At 44.6% G+C, this 20,629-nt stretch overlaps 1 protein-coding gene across 14 annotated transcripts in view; it reads right to left on the bottom strand.

The window, feature by feature from the left end:
- The window catches only part of CSMD2 (CUB and Sushi multiple domains 2), a 650,869-nt gene that overhangs the window by 205,514 nt on the left and 424,726 nt on the right, over positions 1-20,629 (bottom strand). For all 14 annotated transcript variants that reach the window (XM_045375140.3, XM_045375143.3, XM_045375139.3 and 11 more), the window contains 5 exons: positions 16,995-17,189; positions 4,617-4,755; positions 3,416-3,603; positions 2,555-2,743; positions 2,239-2,355 (listed from right to left, as the gene is read on the bottom strand). In XM_045375140.3, coding sequence (XP_045231075.2) covers positions 2,239-2,355; positions 2,555-2,743; positions 3,416-3,603; positions 4,617-4,755; positions 16,995-17,189 — 828 coding nt within the window. The remainder of the gene's footprint in view (positions 1-2,238; positions 2,356-2,554; positions 2,744-3,415; positions 3,604-4,616; positions 4,756-16,994; positions 17,190-20,629) is intronic.

Below are 20,629 nucleotides of genomic sequence, written 5' to 3'. Positions count from 1 at the left end.
TTTACTTAAGAAAGTATTGCAACCACCCCTGTAGGTCTTTAAATATTCTTTCACGTTATTCCTTTTAGCAGCTGCCTAGTATTTTATTCTATGGCCATACCCTATCTTTATTTAACATTTCTTTATTGATGGACATTTTAATAGTTCCTGATTTTTCAGTATAATACGTAAGGTTTCAGGGGAAATCTTTGCAGCTAAATCTTGATGTAGAGTTTTACTTATTTTCTTCAGATAAATTCCAGAAAGTGGAATTGCTGGGTGCAAAGGCAGGTACAGTTGTCCCTCTGTATCTGCAGGGGATTAGTTCCAGGACCACCCTTGGATACCAAAATCTGCAGATTCCTAAGTCCCTTACAATATATTTTCAAGGCTTTTGATTCACATCACCAAGTCACCCTCTGGAACGCTTGAACCATTTCACACAGTGTCAGCAGTCAATAGTATTCCAGGGTCCACATTATCCCCTAGACTGTTACAGTTTTCTTTGATGACTTCAAAAGGGAAATGCTATTTCCCTTTTAAAATTACACTTGTTTCATTATCAATGAGGTCAATGATTTTCCATTTGTATTTCCTCTGTTACGAAGTGTTACTTTATAGCTTTGCTCATTTTGCAGGTTGGTTTGGCTAGGCATATGTCTCTTGAAACTTTTTAAGAACTCTTTGTGTGTCTGGTAGCTAATCCTTAGTCAATCATATGTTGCAAATATTTTTTTTTCTATGTAGTATTTGACTTTGAATTTTTATGGAGTTTTTTCTTTTTTTTGTTTACCTAAATCCTTTGAAAGTTTTTTTTTTTTTTTTTTTTTTTTTTTTTAAATAGCAGTCTTTGCCTTTATGGATTCTACCTTTGTTGTTACTCTTTAAAGTACATGTCCACCTGAGGTTAGAGATTCACGTTCCTCTAGTGCTGGAGTTTATGTGATTAAATGCTCGAAAATGCTTGAGGTATAGATGTTTTTTTTTTCTTTTGTTCCAAATGGTTCAACCCACTGTTTTAACACCATTTATTACATAATCTATCCTTTCTTCAATGGATCTGAAATGACACTTTACTCATATACTAAAGTCTCTCTCACACATACATGGGCATGTGTGTGCACACATGGAGGGATCTATTTCGGGACAACTATTCTCCACGTCTTATTTGTAGGTCCACTCTTGTACTCATACCACATTGTTAACATTAATTTAGCTCATAATGACGTTTTAATATCCGGAAGGATTAATCTTCCTTTGAAATTTGTTTCTTGGCTCTTCTGCATGTTAATTCTTCTAGATCAGAGGTTCTTAATTAAAAGCGTGCATCAACATTACTGGCAAAGTGTTCTGAAAACATAGATGCCTGGTTTCCACCGCCAACATAGAAAATCAAAACCTCTAGCCTTGGGCCTAAACATTAGTGTATTTGCCAAACTGCAAGAACCATGACTCTGGATGAACTTGGCAATAAGCTTCTGAGGCTAGAAGCCAAATCTGCCTGGTTACTGCCGATGCCCAGCCCCAGTGTCAGCCCCATGGGTGGCACTGAATACATATTTGTTGAGAAAAGAGTATTAATATGTTCATTAATATTTATTTATAACCAGCACCTTTACTTTGAACTTGGACTCCCAAAGGTCACTCATGTTAGGGGAGCTGAGGCAGCAGTGCAGGCTGGTGACCCATATGAAAGATGGCATCAGAGGAGGAGCTGAGTTATGCAAGAAGGGGATCGCTGTGTTCAATATCTGAAGGGTGAATGTGAGGAAGAGGGAGCAGGTGTATCTGATGCTCCTCCAGGATGCAATACAAGAAAAACATTTTCAGAGACACCTAATAGACTATTAGGAGAAGAAAGCATCTGTGCAAAAATGATAGTAGGTGACCATTTGTTGAATGGGTTGGTGGCCTCCCCACACCAGGCATGTTGAGGCAAAGGGTGAGCTGAGCTGGTGTGTTGCCATCTTGTGGGGAGTGATTTAGAGAAGGTTCCTGTACTGAGTGATATTGGATAGCTGGTAACCTCCAAGATCTCTTCCAGCAGGGAGATTTTAGAATCTCAACAATACTTATTGAACAAGTTCTACCATTCAAAGAGATGAAAAGACTCTGGAGGTTTTCTTGTTGGTGAGAAAAGTTCAGACGAAGCCCAGAGGTCACTATCTAGGGAGATGCCCATTGAGGTCAACTTGACCTGAGGAACTTGGGTCCCTGACCACTCACATCCCAATGCCTGCTATGGGCCGAAACACTCACCCTTGCCATGAGATGTTTCGATGATCCAGGTGCAGTTCAAGTTGTTAGGGTAGAAGTCAGGGAACCCTGGCGACAAGATGGTCCCACTGGAGCCTTGAATGAAGCCACCACAGAGAGCTATAGAAGGAGTGAAGAGGGCAGTGAAAGACCAGAGGGCCTCAGGGAGCACCCCTGTCATCCTCCTGGGACCCCATCCCCCATCTCTCGAAACCCCAACCCTCGTATGGGGTAGGGAGTCAGGGGCCTTTTGAGCACCTGTGTTTCTGTGGCAGGAGAGGAGTCTGCTACTTTAGCGCCCCCTCATGGTGTGCCTCACCTTCACAACTGGGCAGGGCCCGGCTCCACTGGAAGTTGGGCTCGCACTCCAGAGGTTCCCCATCACTTAATGTGTAGCCTGAGTCACAGCTGAAGGTCACCAGCGCGCCCACATAGAAGTCATTCCCATGACGTTGTCCATTTACTGGGATTCCTGGATCCAGACAGTGGTCTGACTGCAGTGTTATAGCTGAAAGAGAGAGGCCACAGCTGGGACAGACAGCTCACTGTCACCACAGAGGGACCCCAGTTGACTCCAAAGAGGGGGTAGAGAGCCCTGGTTTATTAAAGGCAGAAGTTGCCAATTACTGACTCATGAAATGTGGCCATCAGTATTTGCTGAGAGTGGCGTAGGTGCTATGGTAAGGCTTTGGGATACAACAGGAGTAAGAAAATGACCTTGTCCTCATGGTGCTCGCAGCCCCAGCTTTCTATATTGGTCTACAGAGAACTGAAGTGACAATGATGCTTTAAATCGAGGGGATGAATGTGGAAGGTGACGAGGAAGGGCAAATGTGGGTGTGAGATGCCATCTCGGGTTAACTTCATGGTCAGTCAAATGTTCTGACCCCAGAGTGCCCAGCGTGGCGACACCCAATCACCTGCACACAGAAGAGGCCATGAGGTCTGCACGCAAGGGCCTGGTATGAAGGTTGTGAACAACTCTAAGCCCCCATAACCTGAGGGATGCTGAGAGCAACAGAGTGCCTTCTGCAGGGCCTTCTGAAGGGCACACAGTAGCCAAGAACACCATGGGGATGGGGCCAAGCAGGGGCCTGTGGTGGAGCATAGTCCTGAGGCCTTTGACCCAACTGAGCTGACCTTGTCATCCCTTTTCCTGAGCCCACCCACTGAGACTCACTCTCATAGCGGAGCTGGAAGCCGATGTCTGAGTGACTCTTGTCGGTAGAGAAGAGGAGGTAGAGGTAGTTGCTGGTGCTGATGAGGAACTGGGGAACCTGGGTCCCATGGTAAACCCCGATCAAGGGCGCTGAGTAAGTCCGCCCATCACGTACTTCCAGGGTGTCATAGTTGACCTCGGTTTTGAATCTGCCAAATGACAGAAATGAAGCCTTCTTGAGAAATCCAACCTTATTAATTTGCAAACGACAAAAACCCTGCCTGACCCAGGGCTTCAGAATAACCAGATTTTGGCAGGCTGGGATCTTTTAATATAATTTGCACACATTCACTAGCGATGCAGAAGGACCTTCTCCACTCTATTTAACATCCCTCCTCCTCCTTCCATGGTCGGAAGCTGCTCTCATCCTCTCTGTGGCCTGATCTGTGAGCTAGCTTAAGACCTAGAGGCACAATGACTAGCCTCACGGAGATCAGAACATTCTAGGCCACGGGTCAGCACACACATTCTAGGCCTCAGGGCCAGATCTGGTCTATAGCCTGGAGAGCTAAGGATGGTTTTTACATTTGTAAAGAGATGCTAAAAAAAAAAAAAAGGCAAAGCAGAACATGCATCAGAGATATGCAAGTAGGCAAGTGGCCCACAAAGCCTAAAATATTTACCATCTGGCTCTTCACACAAAAGTTTGCAGACTGCTATTCCAGGCCAGGAACACTTTGTCCGGAAGAAGTTTGTTTTCACATTTAGGTGGCTATGTTCTCCACCCAAGGGGCATAGCCAGGGTGGGAGCTAGAAGCGGGGCACATGAGCGGGATTTGGGGCAGAGGTCGGGGGCTGCCTTCCCACACTGGACATTTCCAGGAGAATGCTAGTCAGATGTCAGTGTCGTGCTTTAACATCTGATGGTGTCTGTTTGCCCACTCTCCCTCGTTGGGGGCTGGGGAGGGGGGCTCTAACATCCCAAATGGTACCCAAGCCTTCTCTTCACCCCTCCTGCCATAGTCATCTAAACAGCACAAACCAAGCCCAAGGGCAGAGCCAGTGAGGTCTGCCCCACCCAGGGCAGTCTGGTCCAGTGTTCTCCAACCTTGCTGACATTTCAGCATTGGTACTGGTCCTCTATCCACCCTGGATTCCCTCCCACATGGCTCTGTAAAAATCTCCCCCTTGCCCTCTCCCCCAAGGCTGTGGTCACAAGCACCTGTCGAAGGTGATTTTGATGGGGTAGCCTGGCTGGGCCTCAATCACCCAGGCACAGCTCAAGGCATCCTTGTAGAAGCCAGGCCAGCCCGGAGAGAGGATGGTGCCGCTGGGCGAAGTCAGGTGACCACCGCAGGGAGCTGGGGGGACAGAAGGAAGAGAAGCAGCTTTCTTCGGGGATAAATGAGTAAACAAACAGCAAATCTCTCTATAAAATGTGTCAGGCAACAAGTATTGTTTTTGTTTTTATGGAAAATTACATAAACTGTAAACTGTGAGTTTTGTCTACTGGGATCTTTATGGGTAGGTCCAGTTATATCATGTGGAGTGTTATTAAAGGCCAGAGGGGAGAAATGAAAAGAATCCCTTAAGCAGAGTCCCTTTGTCATTCTAGAAGGGCTGAAGTACAGCTAATATTTGGGCCACACTGTGCTTTTCCTTTGTTCCTTACTCAACTGTCAGGCCTGAGGCAGGGGCATAGATCCAGCCAACCTCCTCACATCTGGCCCTGGAAAGGGTCAGAACCCCAGGACCCTACAATTCAGATGCTCAGCTCAGGGCACCGGTACTTCCTGCATCACTGTAAACTCCAGGAGGGCATGGGATGTGTTAATTGTGTTACACAACTGGGTATCCCCAGCATTTAGCATGGTGCTTGGCACGCAGTTCTTCCTCAATGATTGCTGGTTGGATGAATAAATGAGTTAATGACAGGATGAATGAATACAGTCCAAGGCAGGGAATGCCACAGGACACTGGGAGGCCTAGGCACAGCTGCTGGCTGTCTCTGGTCTGGCAAATCCTGTTATTTATGCCTCTGCCCACGTGTCCCATCCTGGGCTTCCCCACTCTCAGCTGCCTCTTTCCTACCACCCCTCTCTCTTCCTGCAACCAGACCCTCAGCCCCTAAGGTAGTCATTAGAGCTATTCCTCTTTCAAGGGCACGTGATTGGATTTCATTGCCCACCCCTTTTGAAGTTATGCAAGGCCATGTGACTGCTGTGACCAATAAAATGAGAGCAGAAGTGCTGTACATCATGTCTCTGTGGAAACTTTACAAGCCTGTGTGCTTTCCTCTATTTCTCTGGTGGACACGTGAGACCTTGGAAGTGGGGAGGGATGTGCCTACTGCTACATCCCATTGTTACAATACAGGTTTGCATCTCAGCAGTGAGGAGGGACTCTTTCTTGGCTCCATCTCAGCACAGGCCCAGCCTCTCTGCTTGTGTGACTTGCACAGTTTCCTTTTCCTGCCTTGGTAATTGCGGAAGCAAGTGTCAAGAGGGAAGTCCCATCTATCTAGGCCCCTAAGTGACTCTAAGGAGCAGACATCCCTGATGACCCATGTTAAATATGTAGCTTCAGTGGTCTGTGTCAGATATAAGCTCCTGATTTTTAAGCTGCTGGGATGTGGAGGTTGGAAGTTAACACCATGTGGCCTAGCCCACTCAGACTAGCACACCTCCCTAAGGCTGATGATGAGGATGATGATGACATCCACTACTACTGCTTCTGTCACTGCCATCACCACTGCCATTGACTGGGGGCTGACTCCACATCAGGCACTGAGCTTACATTCGTAATCATGTTCACTCTTTGCAAAACAAAATCCCCTGTGAGGCTGGTGCTATTATTACCTCCTAGGAAAGCTGAGGCTTATGGAGGTTGAGCAACTAGCCTTGGGTTAGCAAGTTGCAGAGCTTGGATTCAGACCTAGGCAAGACAGCGTAAATCCAGAGATCTTAAGCTAAGCCGCCTCCCATGTCAAAGGAACCTCTGCTCCTTTGTACTCTCTTACTATGGAGCTATCAGATGCCAAAAATTCCCCAAACAAGACTGGGGAGGAATAAAGAGCTACACAGCACTTCTCTCTCTGCAAAGTTTTGTAGATTTCTACAGGTAATCAGTTTCATAAAGATAGTCTAATATACCCCATCTTCTTTTTTTAATGCTATAATCTTCGAGAATTATCTAAAATAGTTGTCAAGTATTCTTAATAGAAACTTATATTAGGAAGTTTAATTAACAAAGAAGATTATAATAAGGGTAGTAGTAGTCAACTCTTACTGATGACTTACTATGCTAATTGCTACACGTGTTATCTCATTTAAATGCATACATTTATGAAGTTATTATCCCTATTTTATAGAGAAGAAAACTAAGGCCAAGTAGGTTAAGAGACTAGATCAAGGACACAGAGCTAATGAAATTAGAGCTGAGATTGAATCTCAAGACTTCTGTCTCTAAATCCCCCTGTGACACATAATAGTGCTACAACCACAGCCGACAGTAATAAGCTCATGTGTACCGATAACTTACTACGTGTCAGGGCTTAATGTGGATTATTCTTGTGACAACAGCCACGCTAAATGGCACATAGTATTATTAACCTCATTTTATAGGCGGGGATTATTACCCCATTTTCAGTAAATTGAGGCTTAGAGAAACCAAATAATTACATAGAGCTATATCAAACATTGGGAGAGTAAATTGTGTATGTGTATTGTCACTTTCTGGGTAACCCATTTTCAAAACCCATCCATCCATCTCACTGCAACTACTAATGCTTTCCTCTACTTCTCTGGTGGACAGGTGAGACCTTGGAGGTGGGGAGGGATGTGCCTATTGCTACATCCCATTGTTACAATCTCAGCAGTGAGAAGGGACTCTTTCTTGGCTCCATCTCAGCACAGGCCCAGCCTCTCTGGTTGTTGGACTGTGATCTCCTCATTTACTTCCTGGGGAGCTATAGATCATGCAGTCTCCATTGCCTGTCTAGGCCACTCTCTACTCAGTGCATACACATCAATGAAACCCCATCTGCAATCTCCAGAGAGGGAAATTCCATCCCTTCCTTTGGCGGTCACCACTTTGTTTTCTTTCTCTGCTGTGTTGCTTCATTGGTTTGGCTATTTAATCTCTTCCTGTGCACCTGTGATTGTCCAGTGACCTCTCTATTCATTCTGTCCTTCACTTTCTCTGTTGTTCATCTTCATATTGCAGAGTGGTAGTTGCCTGGAAGGGATTTGGAGGGGAGGATTCTTAAATGCAATGTCTCTTTCACATTTGAAAAGATGATCAACCTCACTCTTAAAAAGAAAAATACATATTAAAAGCACAGTGAGATATTATTTCTCATCCATCAGATAGGCAAAATCCAAAGTTTAATGACAAATGAGGCCATGAGAAACCAAGGATTCTAGTACCTTGCTGGTGAATGTGCAATACGGTACAACTGCTATGCAGAGGAATTTGATAATACCCAACAAAATGCATATGCATTTACTCTCTGACCCAGCAATTCTATTTCTAGAACTCTCCCAAAGATACACTGGCAAAAATAAGAAATGACATATGTGTACAAGGTTATGCAAGGTGGCACTATTTGTGATAGCAAATGCATGGAAACAGCCCAAATGTTCAGTGGTACAGATCTAACTGAATAAACTAGGGTAATCAACATAATGGACTATTTATGCAGCTATGAAACAAGAATGAGGGATATTCTATATAATGTCATGGAGTGGTTCCCAGACTATGTTGTTACGTGAATAAAAGCATGGTAGAGAATAATAGGTATAGTATGATTCTCTTTATCTAAGAAAGAGGTAGAGGCATACACACATATTCACTCATTAACAATCCATGAAAGGGTAAACCGAAAACTAAAAAGATTATTCACAGAAGGATGGAGGGAACAGGGTAGAGAAGATAGGGATAGAAGCTAGGCTTTCTCAGAATATACTTTTTTATATATTTAACTTTAGAACTATAAATATTTTAAATAATTAAAATGAAAGACTAAGCAAATCAATAAACTGATAAGCAATTTCTAAAATCTCAGAAGCAGAGTAAATACATGAATGCAATACTAGGTTAGTTGGTGGCATAATCCCACATGAAGAAACTAGTAAAAGAGATTTTAAAACACAGTAATTTGATAGCCTACCTTAGTAGGATACAGAAAGAAATGAAAAAAAAAAAACCCTTAAACTATTTTCAGTAATTATATGATTGTTGGTAGTTACTGGTATTACTACTTTGTGACTCTTAGGCATGTGCTATAAATTGGGAAATTATATTAATGGGGTTGGGGACTGGGATTTTCAGCAAGAGTGAAAGGAAATATGGATATGATATTAAAGAAGCATTGGGAGTTATACCTGATGTAAATGACGAGTTAATGGGTGCTGACGAGTTGATGGGTGCAGCACACCAACATGGCACAAGTATACATATGTAACAAACCTGCACGTTATGCACATGTACCCTAGAACTTAAAGTATAATAATAATAAATAAATTAAAAAAAAAAGAAGTTAAGTAAAAAAGAAAAAGTGTTTTTACATTGGAAATGAAATAAACCCATGATGAATTTTCTTTTAAAAAGTACTTTCTAGCTGTGTTCATTGAAAAGGCTTAGAAACAGGAACCAAGTCAATAATAAAAAGTACCCCTACTGCCCACATTTTAAATATCAGTTTCCACGAAAAGGAACCAGGGCTTCTAGGAGAAATAACTGATTCTAGGTCAGAGACAGAAAACGTCCAAGATGATGTTAGGCCAACTTCAAAAGGCTCCCACTAGCGAGTGACACAATTTGAGCATTAATTAGAACAAACTGCAGTGGATTTAAATACATAAAATATGTTTGGATTGTAATGATATTTAAAAATGTGCAACTTTGGAAGGTGTTAGGGAATCAACTCATTAATATGAAAGCAGGTAAATGCAAATAATTATTTCCTTGCTTTTCCTTTACAAACTATATCTCAGAGTAACCAAATAGTTGATGAAGACAAGTTTTCTTTAAGTATAGCATTTCAGCTTATGAAAAAATAAATGATAGCATGTTACCATTTTGTAATCCCTAGGCTCTGATCATTAATGGTTCCTAAAGACCCCAACAGAGAGATACCCAAATATTATATGATTCTGTTGGAGACATTGCCTACAAGATATTCTGGCTAAAAAAATGGAAGCTCAATCTGATTAAGTTTCTAGATCTTACTGCCAATTAAAGGAAACATAAAAGAGAGACAATCATGTTAAACAACCTCCCAGGGAAGCAAGTGGCAAAATTCCGAATGCAGGAGACTTCTCATTCTGAATAATTCTCATTTATCTCTGGATAAAAGACCCAACTTCTGCAACAACAAAAAAAATCTCAAGGGGGTGGGGAGTAGACATCTATAGATTAGAAAAGACTTGAGACATATCAGCCAATTATAATGTATGAAGTTAACAAGGATACTGACTTAAAAATACTATCAAAGAACGTATTAGCCAATCATGAAAATTTGACTGTATTAAGTAATTGTTTTTAGTTTTTCAAAATGATAGCAATGTGGTTATGTTTTCAAGAGTTAGTTTGATCTGTTGGAAACACATTACTAAAATGTTACAGATGAAGTGTGATGCCTGAAATTTGCTGCGAAATAATCCCAGAACCAGCAGGGTGGTGGTGGGGGAATGGGTGGGGGTCTAAATGGAAACAAAATAGGCAATGAGTTTATAATTGTTGAGGTTGACTGATAGGTACATGGGGGTTCATTATACTATTCTCTCTGTTTTGGTATGGGTTTGAAGTTTTTCATTTAAACAAGGTGAAGGCAAAAACAGGGAAACACACACACGCCTGTGTGCGTGCACATGCATACACACACATACAAAGAAAAGAAGGAAAAAGGGGGGATCCTCCCTTGAATAGGGAGAGGAGCTCAGCAATAAGACAAAAGAGGGACTCTGTGCCTGTCCCAGCACCTGGTACTCACTAGATGCTCAATATTTGTTGATGGAATGAAATACTGGTTGATAGGTAGGGATACTGGGTGTCGTGGATGGAATTGTGTCCTCCCCAAATGCATAGGTTGAAACCCTAGTCACCAATGTGACTGCATTTGGAGAGAGAGCCTTTCAGGAGGTGAATAAGGTTAAATGAGGTCACGAGGATAGAGCCCTAGTCCAGTAGGACTGCTGTCCTCATTATAAGAGGACGACACCCTGGGTGCATGTGCACAGGAAACAGGCCACGTGAGAACACAGAGAGGAAATGGGCATCTGCAAGACAAGGAGATGCTTCAGGAGAAACCAACCCTTCCAGTACCTTGATCTTGAACTTCCAGCTTTCAGAGCTGTGAGAAAATAAATTTCTGTTGTTTAAGGCAGCCAGTCTATGGCACTGTGTTACGGCAGCCCAGGCTGACTGATACACTGAGCTTCTAACAAGGGGTTGCTGTCCCCTGTGAGGGATGAGCCACTTCTCCTGACCTTGATGCTAAAGTTGTGCAAGGCAAAGAGGAATAGGGAATGGTGACAGAATAGAATACAAAGAACAAATACTCATTGAGCATTGAGCTCTATAACATGCCAGACGCTGACCTTCATGTATGCTTTCACTTTCCCTGTGTGTTAGTCTTCACAGCCACCTATAAGGCGGGCACAGACATTAGCCTCATTTCATAGCTGAGGGAACATACCTGAGGTACAAAGAGCTTAGGTGACTGGCCAGGAACACACACTAGGAAGTCGCAGGGTCAGGATTTAAACCTGGGCGGTCCAGCTCCGCAGCCTGCATTTTTAACCACTATGGGTGGACGTGGGAATGCCCACCTCAACCACTGCTTCTGTAACGGAATGTAGGCTGCTGCTAAAGGGGTTTTTACCCTTTACTGGGTAAAAACTGGACAACACTAGTTGTCCAGTGTGAGTGACCAGAAGTAGTTGGAAGTCCTTTCCTCTGACCAAAGTGACTCTGGAGTTACTCAGCCCTGCAGCTGTAAGTGTGACCTCCTACTCTCCAGCCCTGCCCCCCCACTGCCCACCTGTGCCCCTCACCACCTGTCTTCCACTGTTTTGTGGTAGAATACAAGCAGAATGAACTTGGACTCAGACCTCACTTGGAGGTTAAAAGTGATAATTCTGGAATCAGAATATCTGGATTTGAACCTCACTTAGCTGTGGTCTTAAGCAAGTTATGTAACCATTTTGAGCTACAGTTTCTTCATTTGTGAAGTGAGGATAACAATACTGCTTTCATGAGGTTGTCATGAAGATTCAGTGGGGCAGTGGATGTTGATATGGTTAGGCTGTGTGTCCCCACTCAAGTCTCACCTTGAATTGTAATTCCCATAATCCCTGCATGTCAAGGGCGGGACCAGGTGGAGGTAATCGGATCATAGGGGCAATTTCCCCCATGCTGCTCTCATGATAGCGAGTCACAGGAGATTTGATGGTTTTATAAGCATCTGGCATTTCCCCTGCTTGCACTCCCTCTGTCCTGATGCCCTGTGAAGAAGGTGCCTATTTCTCTTTTTGCTTTTCACCATGATTGTAAGTTTCCTGAGGCCTCCCCAGCAATGTGAAACTGTGAGTCAATTAAACCTCTTTCCTTTATAAATTACCCAGTCTTGGGTATTTCTTCATAGCAATGTGAGAATGGACTAATATAGATGTAAAGCAATTGGCCTGGTATTTGGCGCATAGTACGTGCTCAGTGATTACTAGCTGGGTGATTTTGGGAAAGTCAACTCACCTCATTGTTTTTCTGGATTCTCATGGATAAAGCATAATTACATCTTTCTGACAAAAGTGGCATGAAGATTAAATGAGAGATTGCTAGAAACCCAATAACTGCCCTTACAGTTCTTCCTTAGATGCCTAAATGAGCTACCACCACCACTTAGATTTCTTTGTGGTCATGAGGAGAACTGACCTTCTTTCTTTATTACAGGACTTGCTTTTTTCCTGATTTTAAAAGTAACACATTTGGTATAGATAGAGAATAAATGTGGATGTGTTTATACCAAACTGTTAAACCATTTTCCTCTGGGGAGTGGGATGGGGAAGTGAGCATTTTTACTTTGAGCTGTATTGCACTTGTGCATCATTTGAAATTTTTACAACCACCAAGTATTCCTTTATTTATTTATTTGACAGAGTCTAGCTCTGTCGCCCAGGCTGGAGTGCAGTGGTACAGTCATAGCCCACTACAGCCTCTAATTCCCAGGCTCAAGCAATCCTCCAAGTATTTCTTTAAAAATTAAAAAACGAAAATACAGGGGCCAGGTGTGGTGGCTCAGGCCTGTAATACCCACCCTTTGGGAGGCCGAGGCTGGCAAATCATGAGGTCAGGAGTTTGAGACCAGTCTGGCCAACATAGCGAAACCCCATCTCTATTAAGAATACAAAAAATTAGCCGGGCATGGTGGCATACACCTGTAGTCCTAGCTACTCAGGAGGCTGAGGTAGGAGAATCACTTGAACGCAGGAGGTGGAGGCTGCAGTGAGCTGAGATCACGCCACTGCACTCCAGCCTGGACGACAGAGCAAGACTCCATCTCAAAATAAATAAATAAATAAATAAAATAAAGAAGAAAATGCACACTCACTGTAGATAATTTATCTTTTTCTGTGTGTATTTCTTGTAAGCAGAATATTCTTAAAGCTCAGCTCTTTGTCTTTTAATAGGGAGTTTAATTACCTTTATTATCATAACTGATATGTTTGTCTTACTGCTGTCATTTTGTTTCATGCTGTCAATTTCCGACATGTCCACGTGATGTCCTGTCTTCTTTGTCTTATGCATTAGGCAATATGTTTCCTTTTAATTTTCTATGGGGATGTGGAAAGTAGAAATCCTGCTTTTCATTCTATTTGGAGATGCTTTTAAGTCTTTCATAGATGTGTTGGAAACCATATTCTCTCCAGTGATATAATTCAAGAAAAATACAGTAACAGGGTAGCCAAGAGTCTGGATTTGAATTCTGGCTCCGTCACTTACAAGCTGGGAATATCCTAGGCAGGTGACTTAACCTCTCTGTGCCCCAGGAGGGACAATAACGACATCTATTTCCTAGACTGGTGCAAGGTTGAAATGAGGCGACTCTGTCAGACACTTATCCTAGTGGGGTCTGATTATTTTTCCTTAAAAGAGTCAAGGAAGAGGTAAGTGTAGGGGAGAGAAAGGCAGGCGGGTACTCCGGTGTAGCTGCCTTCACTACCCAGAAGTCTTTCTTGGGAAATTTCTGATTTTAAACATAAGGGACTCCTATGTCCTGTGAACTCAAGATCACAGACTTGGTCACTCCAGCCCGTTCGCTTCCGTATTGTCTAAGGCTGCTGTTGCATTAGGACAGCAGAGTTAGAGCCCACACAGTCGAAAATACTTCCTATCTGGCCCTTTAAGAAAAAGTTTGCCGACCCCTGCTTTAGATCCTCCAGATAATCATCCTTCTTTCTAAATTTAGGAGAAGCCATCATCTCTCTTGTCCTATTATAGCCTCTCAAAAGCTAAGTGGCTCTTAGCATATATTAAAAGATTTTCTAAAAGACCATTAGCTTCTGCATTTAATTGTCCACAAGGTGGGGATACTTAATCAAAAACAAAACTAGAAAAAAAACAGAAAAGACAAAGATGCTGATTGCAAAGCAGAGCTCTACCAAGGCTCAGACAAAAGGAGGGAGAGGAGCCAAGAAGGGAAAGGTTCCCAGGGGCTTCTTTAGCCAGTTTGTCTAAGGTTTTAAGGCTGGGATTCAGCCACCCTAAGTGGCATCAGGCTGTCACACTCTGGCTGACGTGCTACTCCCCAGATCCTTGAAAACCATGCTGGCATCAAATGCCCATCACTCTGAGAAAACTGAGCAGGCTCTCCCTGGGGTCAGGGTCTCCAATAGACTGTCCCTTACTTCTGGGGTCTACTGCCCCAACCCTACAGCCTTTCCCCCTCCAGGGACAGAATGAACAAGACCTTTTTAACTTTAAAATGAAGACCTTGCTTATGAAATAGTGAGCCACTTGAAGATACATTAACAAAGGTCAAATTATCTCACGTGTTCATACACGGTCTTGAGAGTTTCAATGCATCGCAGAGCTAAAGTCTAGGAGCACTTGATTCAGGAGGGTGGGGGGTGGAGAGGAGGATTGTGCAGTTACTAAGTCCTGAGGGTTCCTCAGAGGGGTCAACTCATTTGGGACTAAGTCCCTGCAGGTTCAGGGGCAATGGGAATCTGGCCTTCTGCCCTGAGACTGCTCACAATCTTGGTGGGGAGACAGAACCAAGGCCTGTGGAACTGGTAAATGTAATAACGGTAAGAACCAGTATCCAACAGAGTGGTCCAGTGGTGGTGGCCCATGAAAAATAATAGAAATTAGGAGAACGAAGAGATCAGGTGAGCCAGAGACAGCAGGGAAGATCTCAGAGAGATGAACCAACACAATGAAAACTAAAGAAATTATAAGTGGTCAATGAGTGCGAGGGAAAACGAGGGGGCTGGTCTGTAGGAAGGTGAAAGACCACCGACTGACAACCCTCCAGACTGGGTTCTGCATGGATGCTTTGTACAGTGACCTGTTGCCAATGAGGAACCTGAGGTCTAGGCCTAGTTACTTAACCTAAGCCTGTTAGTTCTACAGCTGGGAAGCATGGCAACTGAGTTTCGTGTTGTTTCTCTAACTCCACAGCTTCTGTTCTTTCCAAAAGTGCTGATTGCACTGGGGAAGAATGGCAGATGAGGTTGTATAGACCACACTGTGTGAAGCTTGGAAGTCAGAAAGAAATGTCTATTCATGTCACGGTTGGGGCAAGTTCCTGGGAGGATGGAAATGCACCACTTGATCCCCCAAAGTGGAGCAAATACTGATCTGATTGGTCCAATGAAGAAATAGTTAAAATCAAGTTAACGCTGATCGTCAACACTTATTGAGTGCTACCTCTCACCAGGCACTGCTCCAAGAACTGCGCATGCTCAAGACAGCTCTGCAAGGGGGTTCCCATTATCAACCTGCATTTTACAGTGGGGCAACTGAGGCACAGAGAGGTCAAGTCACTTCCCCAGGGTGGCTTGGATGATATGTTGCAGGGTGGAGACAGCAGGCAGTCTGGTGAGAGTCGGGGCTCTGGAGGCATTTCATTTATATGCTTCTCATTAGGGAGACTCTAGCCTAGTTAAAAGGCCATTCATTCATTCATTCATTCATTCGGTGATTCGTCAACCAGTATTGATTGAGTATCTACCAAGTGTCAAACAACACGCCAGCTGTGGGAATATGAGGCCAAGGAAGACTCCCTAACCTCATGGAGCGTACATGACCGTGAGGGCGCAGCTTATGAGGACTTACTTTATACCAGGACTGCCTACTCCATACACATCTGATAATTATCATTATCCCTCTTTGTTTTCCAGCTGGAAAATGCAAAGGCTCAAGGGGGAAAAGTGAATTGCCAGGATCCCAGCCCGGGCCCCTCTCACTCAAATGTCCACCTGGACCCCTTGCCACCTCCAGTGTTCTCGGTGGTCCTTCGTCTCCCACCCACCCATCTATAAGCTCTGGGTAATACTCTCTCTCAGGCATACTCCCTTCTTCATTCTCCTGTCCCTCCTGTTCATGGCCATGATGCCCAGATTTGAGTTTAGGAATTGGGTAAGCCAAGAGGTCTCTTAAGTCTCTATCCTCTTCCTATTACATGAAATGTGAGGACGAAGGTTTCTGCCTCCTAAAAGGAGAGAATCACATCCTTCGTCTCCTTGGACACTGTCAGTTTCCCCAAGGGGCCCTTGGGATACTCACTATTCATCCATTATTCACAAATATTTATTAAGTACCTATTCTGTGCCAGCCACCATGGTTGGTACACAATGCTTGGCACACAAATTGGCCTGGTGCACAAATGCTTGGTACACCATGCTTGGTACATAAATTTAACCTGACTCCTGTCTCAAGAAGCTTTATCTGTATTTTAAATGTTTGTAGTTTGGTGGAACAGATGGCTGGTCTTGCAAATTGAGTCAAAAACTGTCTTGTGTGGCGAGGCAGGACTGAGGAGCTGCCATCATAAGCCGTGTGCTTGCTGCAAGCTGTGTTTCTTCTGGCTGGTTGGCCCTGAGTCTCCTGGAGATTGACCACGAGGATATCAAGTCAGCATTTAACAGGGCACAAAGGCTGAGACTGGGAGACATCCCAGGGAATTGGGGAAAATTAACATGTGGAGAAGGGAAGAGTGGTAGGCACCTTGAAAGACCCGAAAACTCGCAGTACTGCCAATGCTACTTCGGGCTGCTGGAGCTCCCCTGGGCAGGAGCTGGAAACAGGGCTCTTAACGGCCGTGATATTGAGAGAGGTCTCATTTGAAAGAAGAGGTGCTTTTGATGCCTGATGTCCAGAGCTCTTTCTCTAATCTCTGTTTATAATTTAAATTCCTGTGCACAGTGTCCTCATGAAGCCGCTGCTATTCCATCATGAGGGTGAGAGAGTGGCCTCAGTCCCAGGAGAAGAGCAAGGACAAATACAGAAAGGAACCACCATGGCCTGGGCTTCTTGCTCCCCCTCCCCAGCCTCTCTGGCTGACAACAGCTGCTGCCCCCAGCCTGCAGGCACATACCTTCACACCGCAGCACAGCGCTGTTCCAGACCACACTGCCCTCCTTCAGGACACAGGTGATGGTCTCTGAGCCCTGAGTCCCAAGGAAGCCTTCATCACAGAGGAAGGAGATGGAGCTGCCCAGCTGGAGGCTGTCCCCAAACCGTTTGCCATTTACTGGAACGCCAGGATCCGGGCACTCATTGTGTCGGAAGGCTGTGTAGATGGAGTTCAAGGACAAGATCAGACACTGCTGGAGTAGAGAAGAATCCTCAAAGAAAACAAGCTTCCTTGGGATGGTAAACCCTAGAACTCCACCTCCTCCCCAAGAACTTGCCACGTTGGAGAGCTAGACATCCTAGGACCTGGCCATCAAGCAGGTGCTCATTAAACTTGATTTCCTGCCTTCCCGAACACCTAATCCCACCACTGCATTCGAATAGACATTTATAGATCAGGCAGTAAGCTAAGTGTTTCCGCTGTTAGCTCACTTACACCATATAACGATTCTATGAAGTGGATCTTGTTACCCTACTTTACAAATGAAGAAACTGAGGCTCAGTGTGGTTAATGAGCTGATCTGTCTCCTCAATGTCAAATCCATTCCACATTTCCCTAACTTCAGACAGTTATGGGATCATTTCTGCCTGAGGTGAGCCGGACTCTCAATCCTGTGACGCTAATAGACTCTAAGCATCATAAAGGAGGTGCCCTAGAATTAACCCTGTCTGAAGCTATTTCCTTTATTTCCTTGCCTGTTGACAGGGCTGCCTCTCACTCTACCCAGGCAATTGATAATGCAAAGAGTGGAGAGAGGACAGAGTCAGAACGCTGCAGATTTAATCGTGCTTTGCCTCTTATTCGTTACATGGTCCTGGACAACTTATGCAATCCTGATGAGCCTTAGTTTCCTGACTGATAATATGGAGACCATCCTTCACCTGCAGGGTCATTCTGAGATAGAAATAAAATGAAAGTTGATGTGAATATGAGAGTGGCGAGTGTTTGGTGCAGCACGTGACAGATTGTAAGTGCTAATTGAAGAGGAGTTCCCTTCCTTCTTCCCTCCCTGCATGGGAAGATACTCTTTGCTGCTCGGTCTCTACCAAGCACGTTCCCTGCCTTCCTCCAGTAGCGGTGCCACAGTTCTCTCACTAAATGTCTCTGAAGCCAGGCTCTATTTGCACCCCTGTTGTTCTGAGGATGGCAACTTTCCAGTGGAGACCAGGATCTAAGGCTGCATGGGTATAGGCCACTTGAAAAAAAATTTCTAGGCCTCTGAAATTCCCTAGTGATAGAAACACTTGCACATTCAGAAACAGCAGTGACCCTGGAGACTGTTGGATCTTGCTAGAGGCAAGAAGCCTGCAAACCTGACCCTTCCCATTGCAGATGGAGTCTCTGATGTGGAAATGACTGTGATGATCCCATGCAGGCCTTCAGCTGAGTGCCCAATACCCTTCCATTTGAACGCCTAGGTCAGCCCAGACTTGAGTCTCCCAACCTTTCTTTGTTGAAAACTATGACCATGAAGTCACCCTGACATTTAGAAATATGGTGTGGGAAAAAAAAAGTGATGCCTGGGGCCTAGAAGTCCAGGCATTTTTCTTTCAAACCCATCAGTCATACACACGCAGGCACAGATACACACACCCACATATGAACACACACGCACATAAATGCACAAAGCAGGAATATGGAGCTATTTCCAACATCTGGGAGCAAAAGCTCTGAGTCAAGGACCCACTTCTCCCTGTGTTCCTTTCCAGACCTCAGTTTTCTGGCATGTGAAAGGGGTAGGTCTTGCTTTATGGAGCTTTTGCTGTGAGGCTTCCAGTGATGACTGTTGAGTGCTCAGCACCAGGTTCAGCCCATAGTAGGCGCTCAATAAATGGCAGCTACTGTCATCGTTGTTCATCATGTTCCATGTGGAAGAAGAATTAGCCTTGTTCCCAGGAGTTCTAGGGGTGGAGGTAGGATCACTGATCTTTGTTACAGCGACACAGATGTGCCTGCTAGCTATGGAGAGAGCTGTCTGAGGCGGCAAGCTCCCTGACACTGGGCAAATTCAAGCTCAGCCTCAGTGATCATCAGTCAGGATGTAGGAGGAGATTAAAGTCCTGTGGGAGAGACTACACTAATTCCCTGACACTTGGCCATAGATGATTGTTTCACTGACTGCATCCAGATTGCCTCAGAAGCCTACCAAAAATGTAGATTCTGGGGGCCCATCCCTTTAGTGATTCTAATTCGGCAGGTCTAGGATGCGACCCAGATTCTTAAAAATCATTTCTATCAATCCATCCAACTGTCTATTTGTATAAATGCATGAAAACTATCTGATATCTGTAATAGCATCCATCAATTGTTAGCAAGGATCATTTCTGGCTAGGGGGTTTTGGGTGGTGGTTAACATCTCTCCTTTGACCTGTCCCGTTTTTTGAATATTTACATATTGGGTATGTATCATTTTTACAATGGTAGAGAAACCTTGGAAAGAAATATGAGTAAGACCTATCCTCAGATTAGTCTGCTGCTCTCAAGATGAAGCTCAGCCCCTGGGCCACCAGCTGCCTCCTCTCCCAAGTTCCCGCTCAATTTCCACACCTGCTGCAAACCTAGAGTTCTCGGCCCTCACCATCCTGGATACGTGTGCTCCCCAGGATACCTCTTATCCCTGTTCTTCTCACTCCGCCAGGGCAAGAAAAAGCATTTACTCATTCATGGATCCCTCCATTCTGTAAACATTTGTTGATCCTTAGCACACACCAGGCCCTGTGCTGGGCCGAGGGATATAAAGATAAGGAATGCATCCTCGCCCCTTTCTAGTATGAAGCAGCATGGTCAGTGCTAGATTAGGAAGGTTAGGAAAGACAGAACTAGGCTCTCACCCTGCTTCTTCCTGCCCACAGGGGATGAAACAGGAATCCCCTGGAGGTGACATGCCCTGAGAAGGTTCATTGTGTCCTAAAGAAGAGTGGTGAGGGGAATGGAATGGGCTTTACCTGGCTGCGGATCCCAAACGGCCCACCAGGTAGCACCTAATGTCTTCATTCCAACTGGACTCCAGAGATAGGTGGAAAACAGAGGCAAGGCCTTTATGCCAAGGGTGGGAATGGGGGTTGGGAGATCAGTATGTGTTTGTGGGCATGGGGCACAGCTTGCACTGGGGACTTGCCCTTCATAAGCAGCCTCTGGGAAAGGATCTAGTTAATTGCTCAGATGGACCCACCTCCAGCCACACTTGACTGTCATCAGCCAAGTCAATTGGATTTATAGCTTCTTATGACCTGATAACCACTTCTTGCTATCTTTGGTGGCTTGCTATTTCTAGTCTCCAAGCTTCTGCACCCCCTCCAACCCCCTCTGTAACCACGAGATACAGAAATAAAAATAATCACTGCAGAGTTTAGGTTGCTTCTAGGGAAGGGGCCCAGGATTGAAACTGGAGGTGGCAACTTTCAGATGATGGCCCTGAGAGGGGCTATGAGGAAAGTCCCTAAGAGTTGTCCCCAATAAGTCTGGGAGCCCAACAGAAGTGTTGCTCCAAAGCTGTGATTCTGATTTGACTATGGGAATGGGAACTGGGCAAAGCAAAGTGAGCAGCCCTGCCAGGAACGCAGAGGTCAGCAGCAGGCGGGCATTCAGGGTTTTGG

This window comes from Macaca fascicularis, chromosome 1 (assembly GCF_037993035.2).
Source record: "Macaca fascicularis isolate 582-1 chromosome 1, T2T-MFA8v1.1".
NCBI lineage: Eukaryota > Metazoa > Chordata > Mammalia > Primates > Cercopithecidae > Macaca > Macaca fascicularis.
The sequence above is the reverse complement of the archived record's forward strand: the minus strand, read 5'-3'. Positions and strand labels throughout refer to the sequence as shown.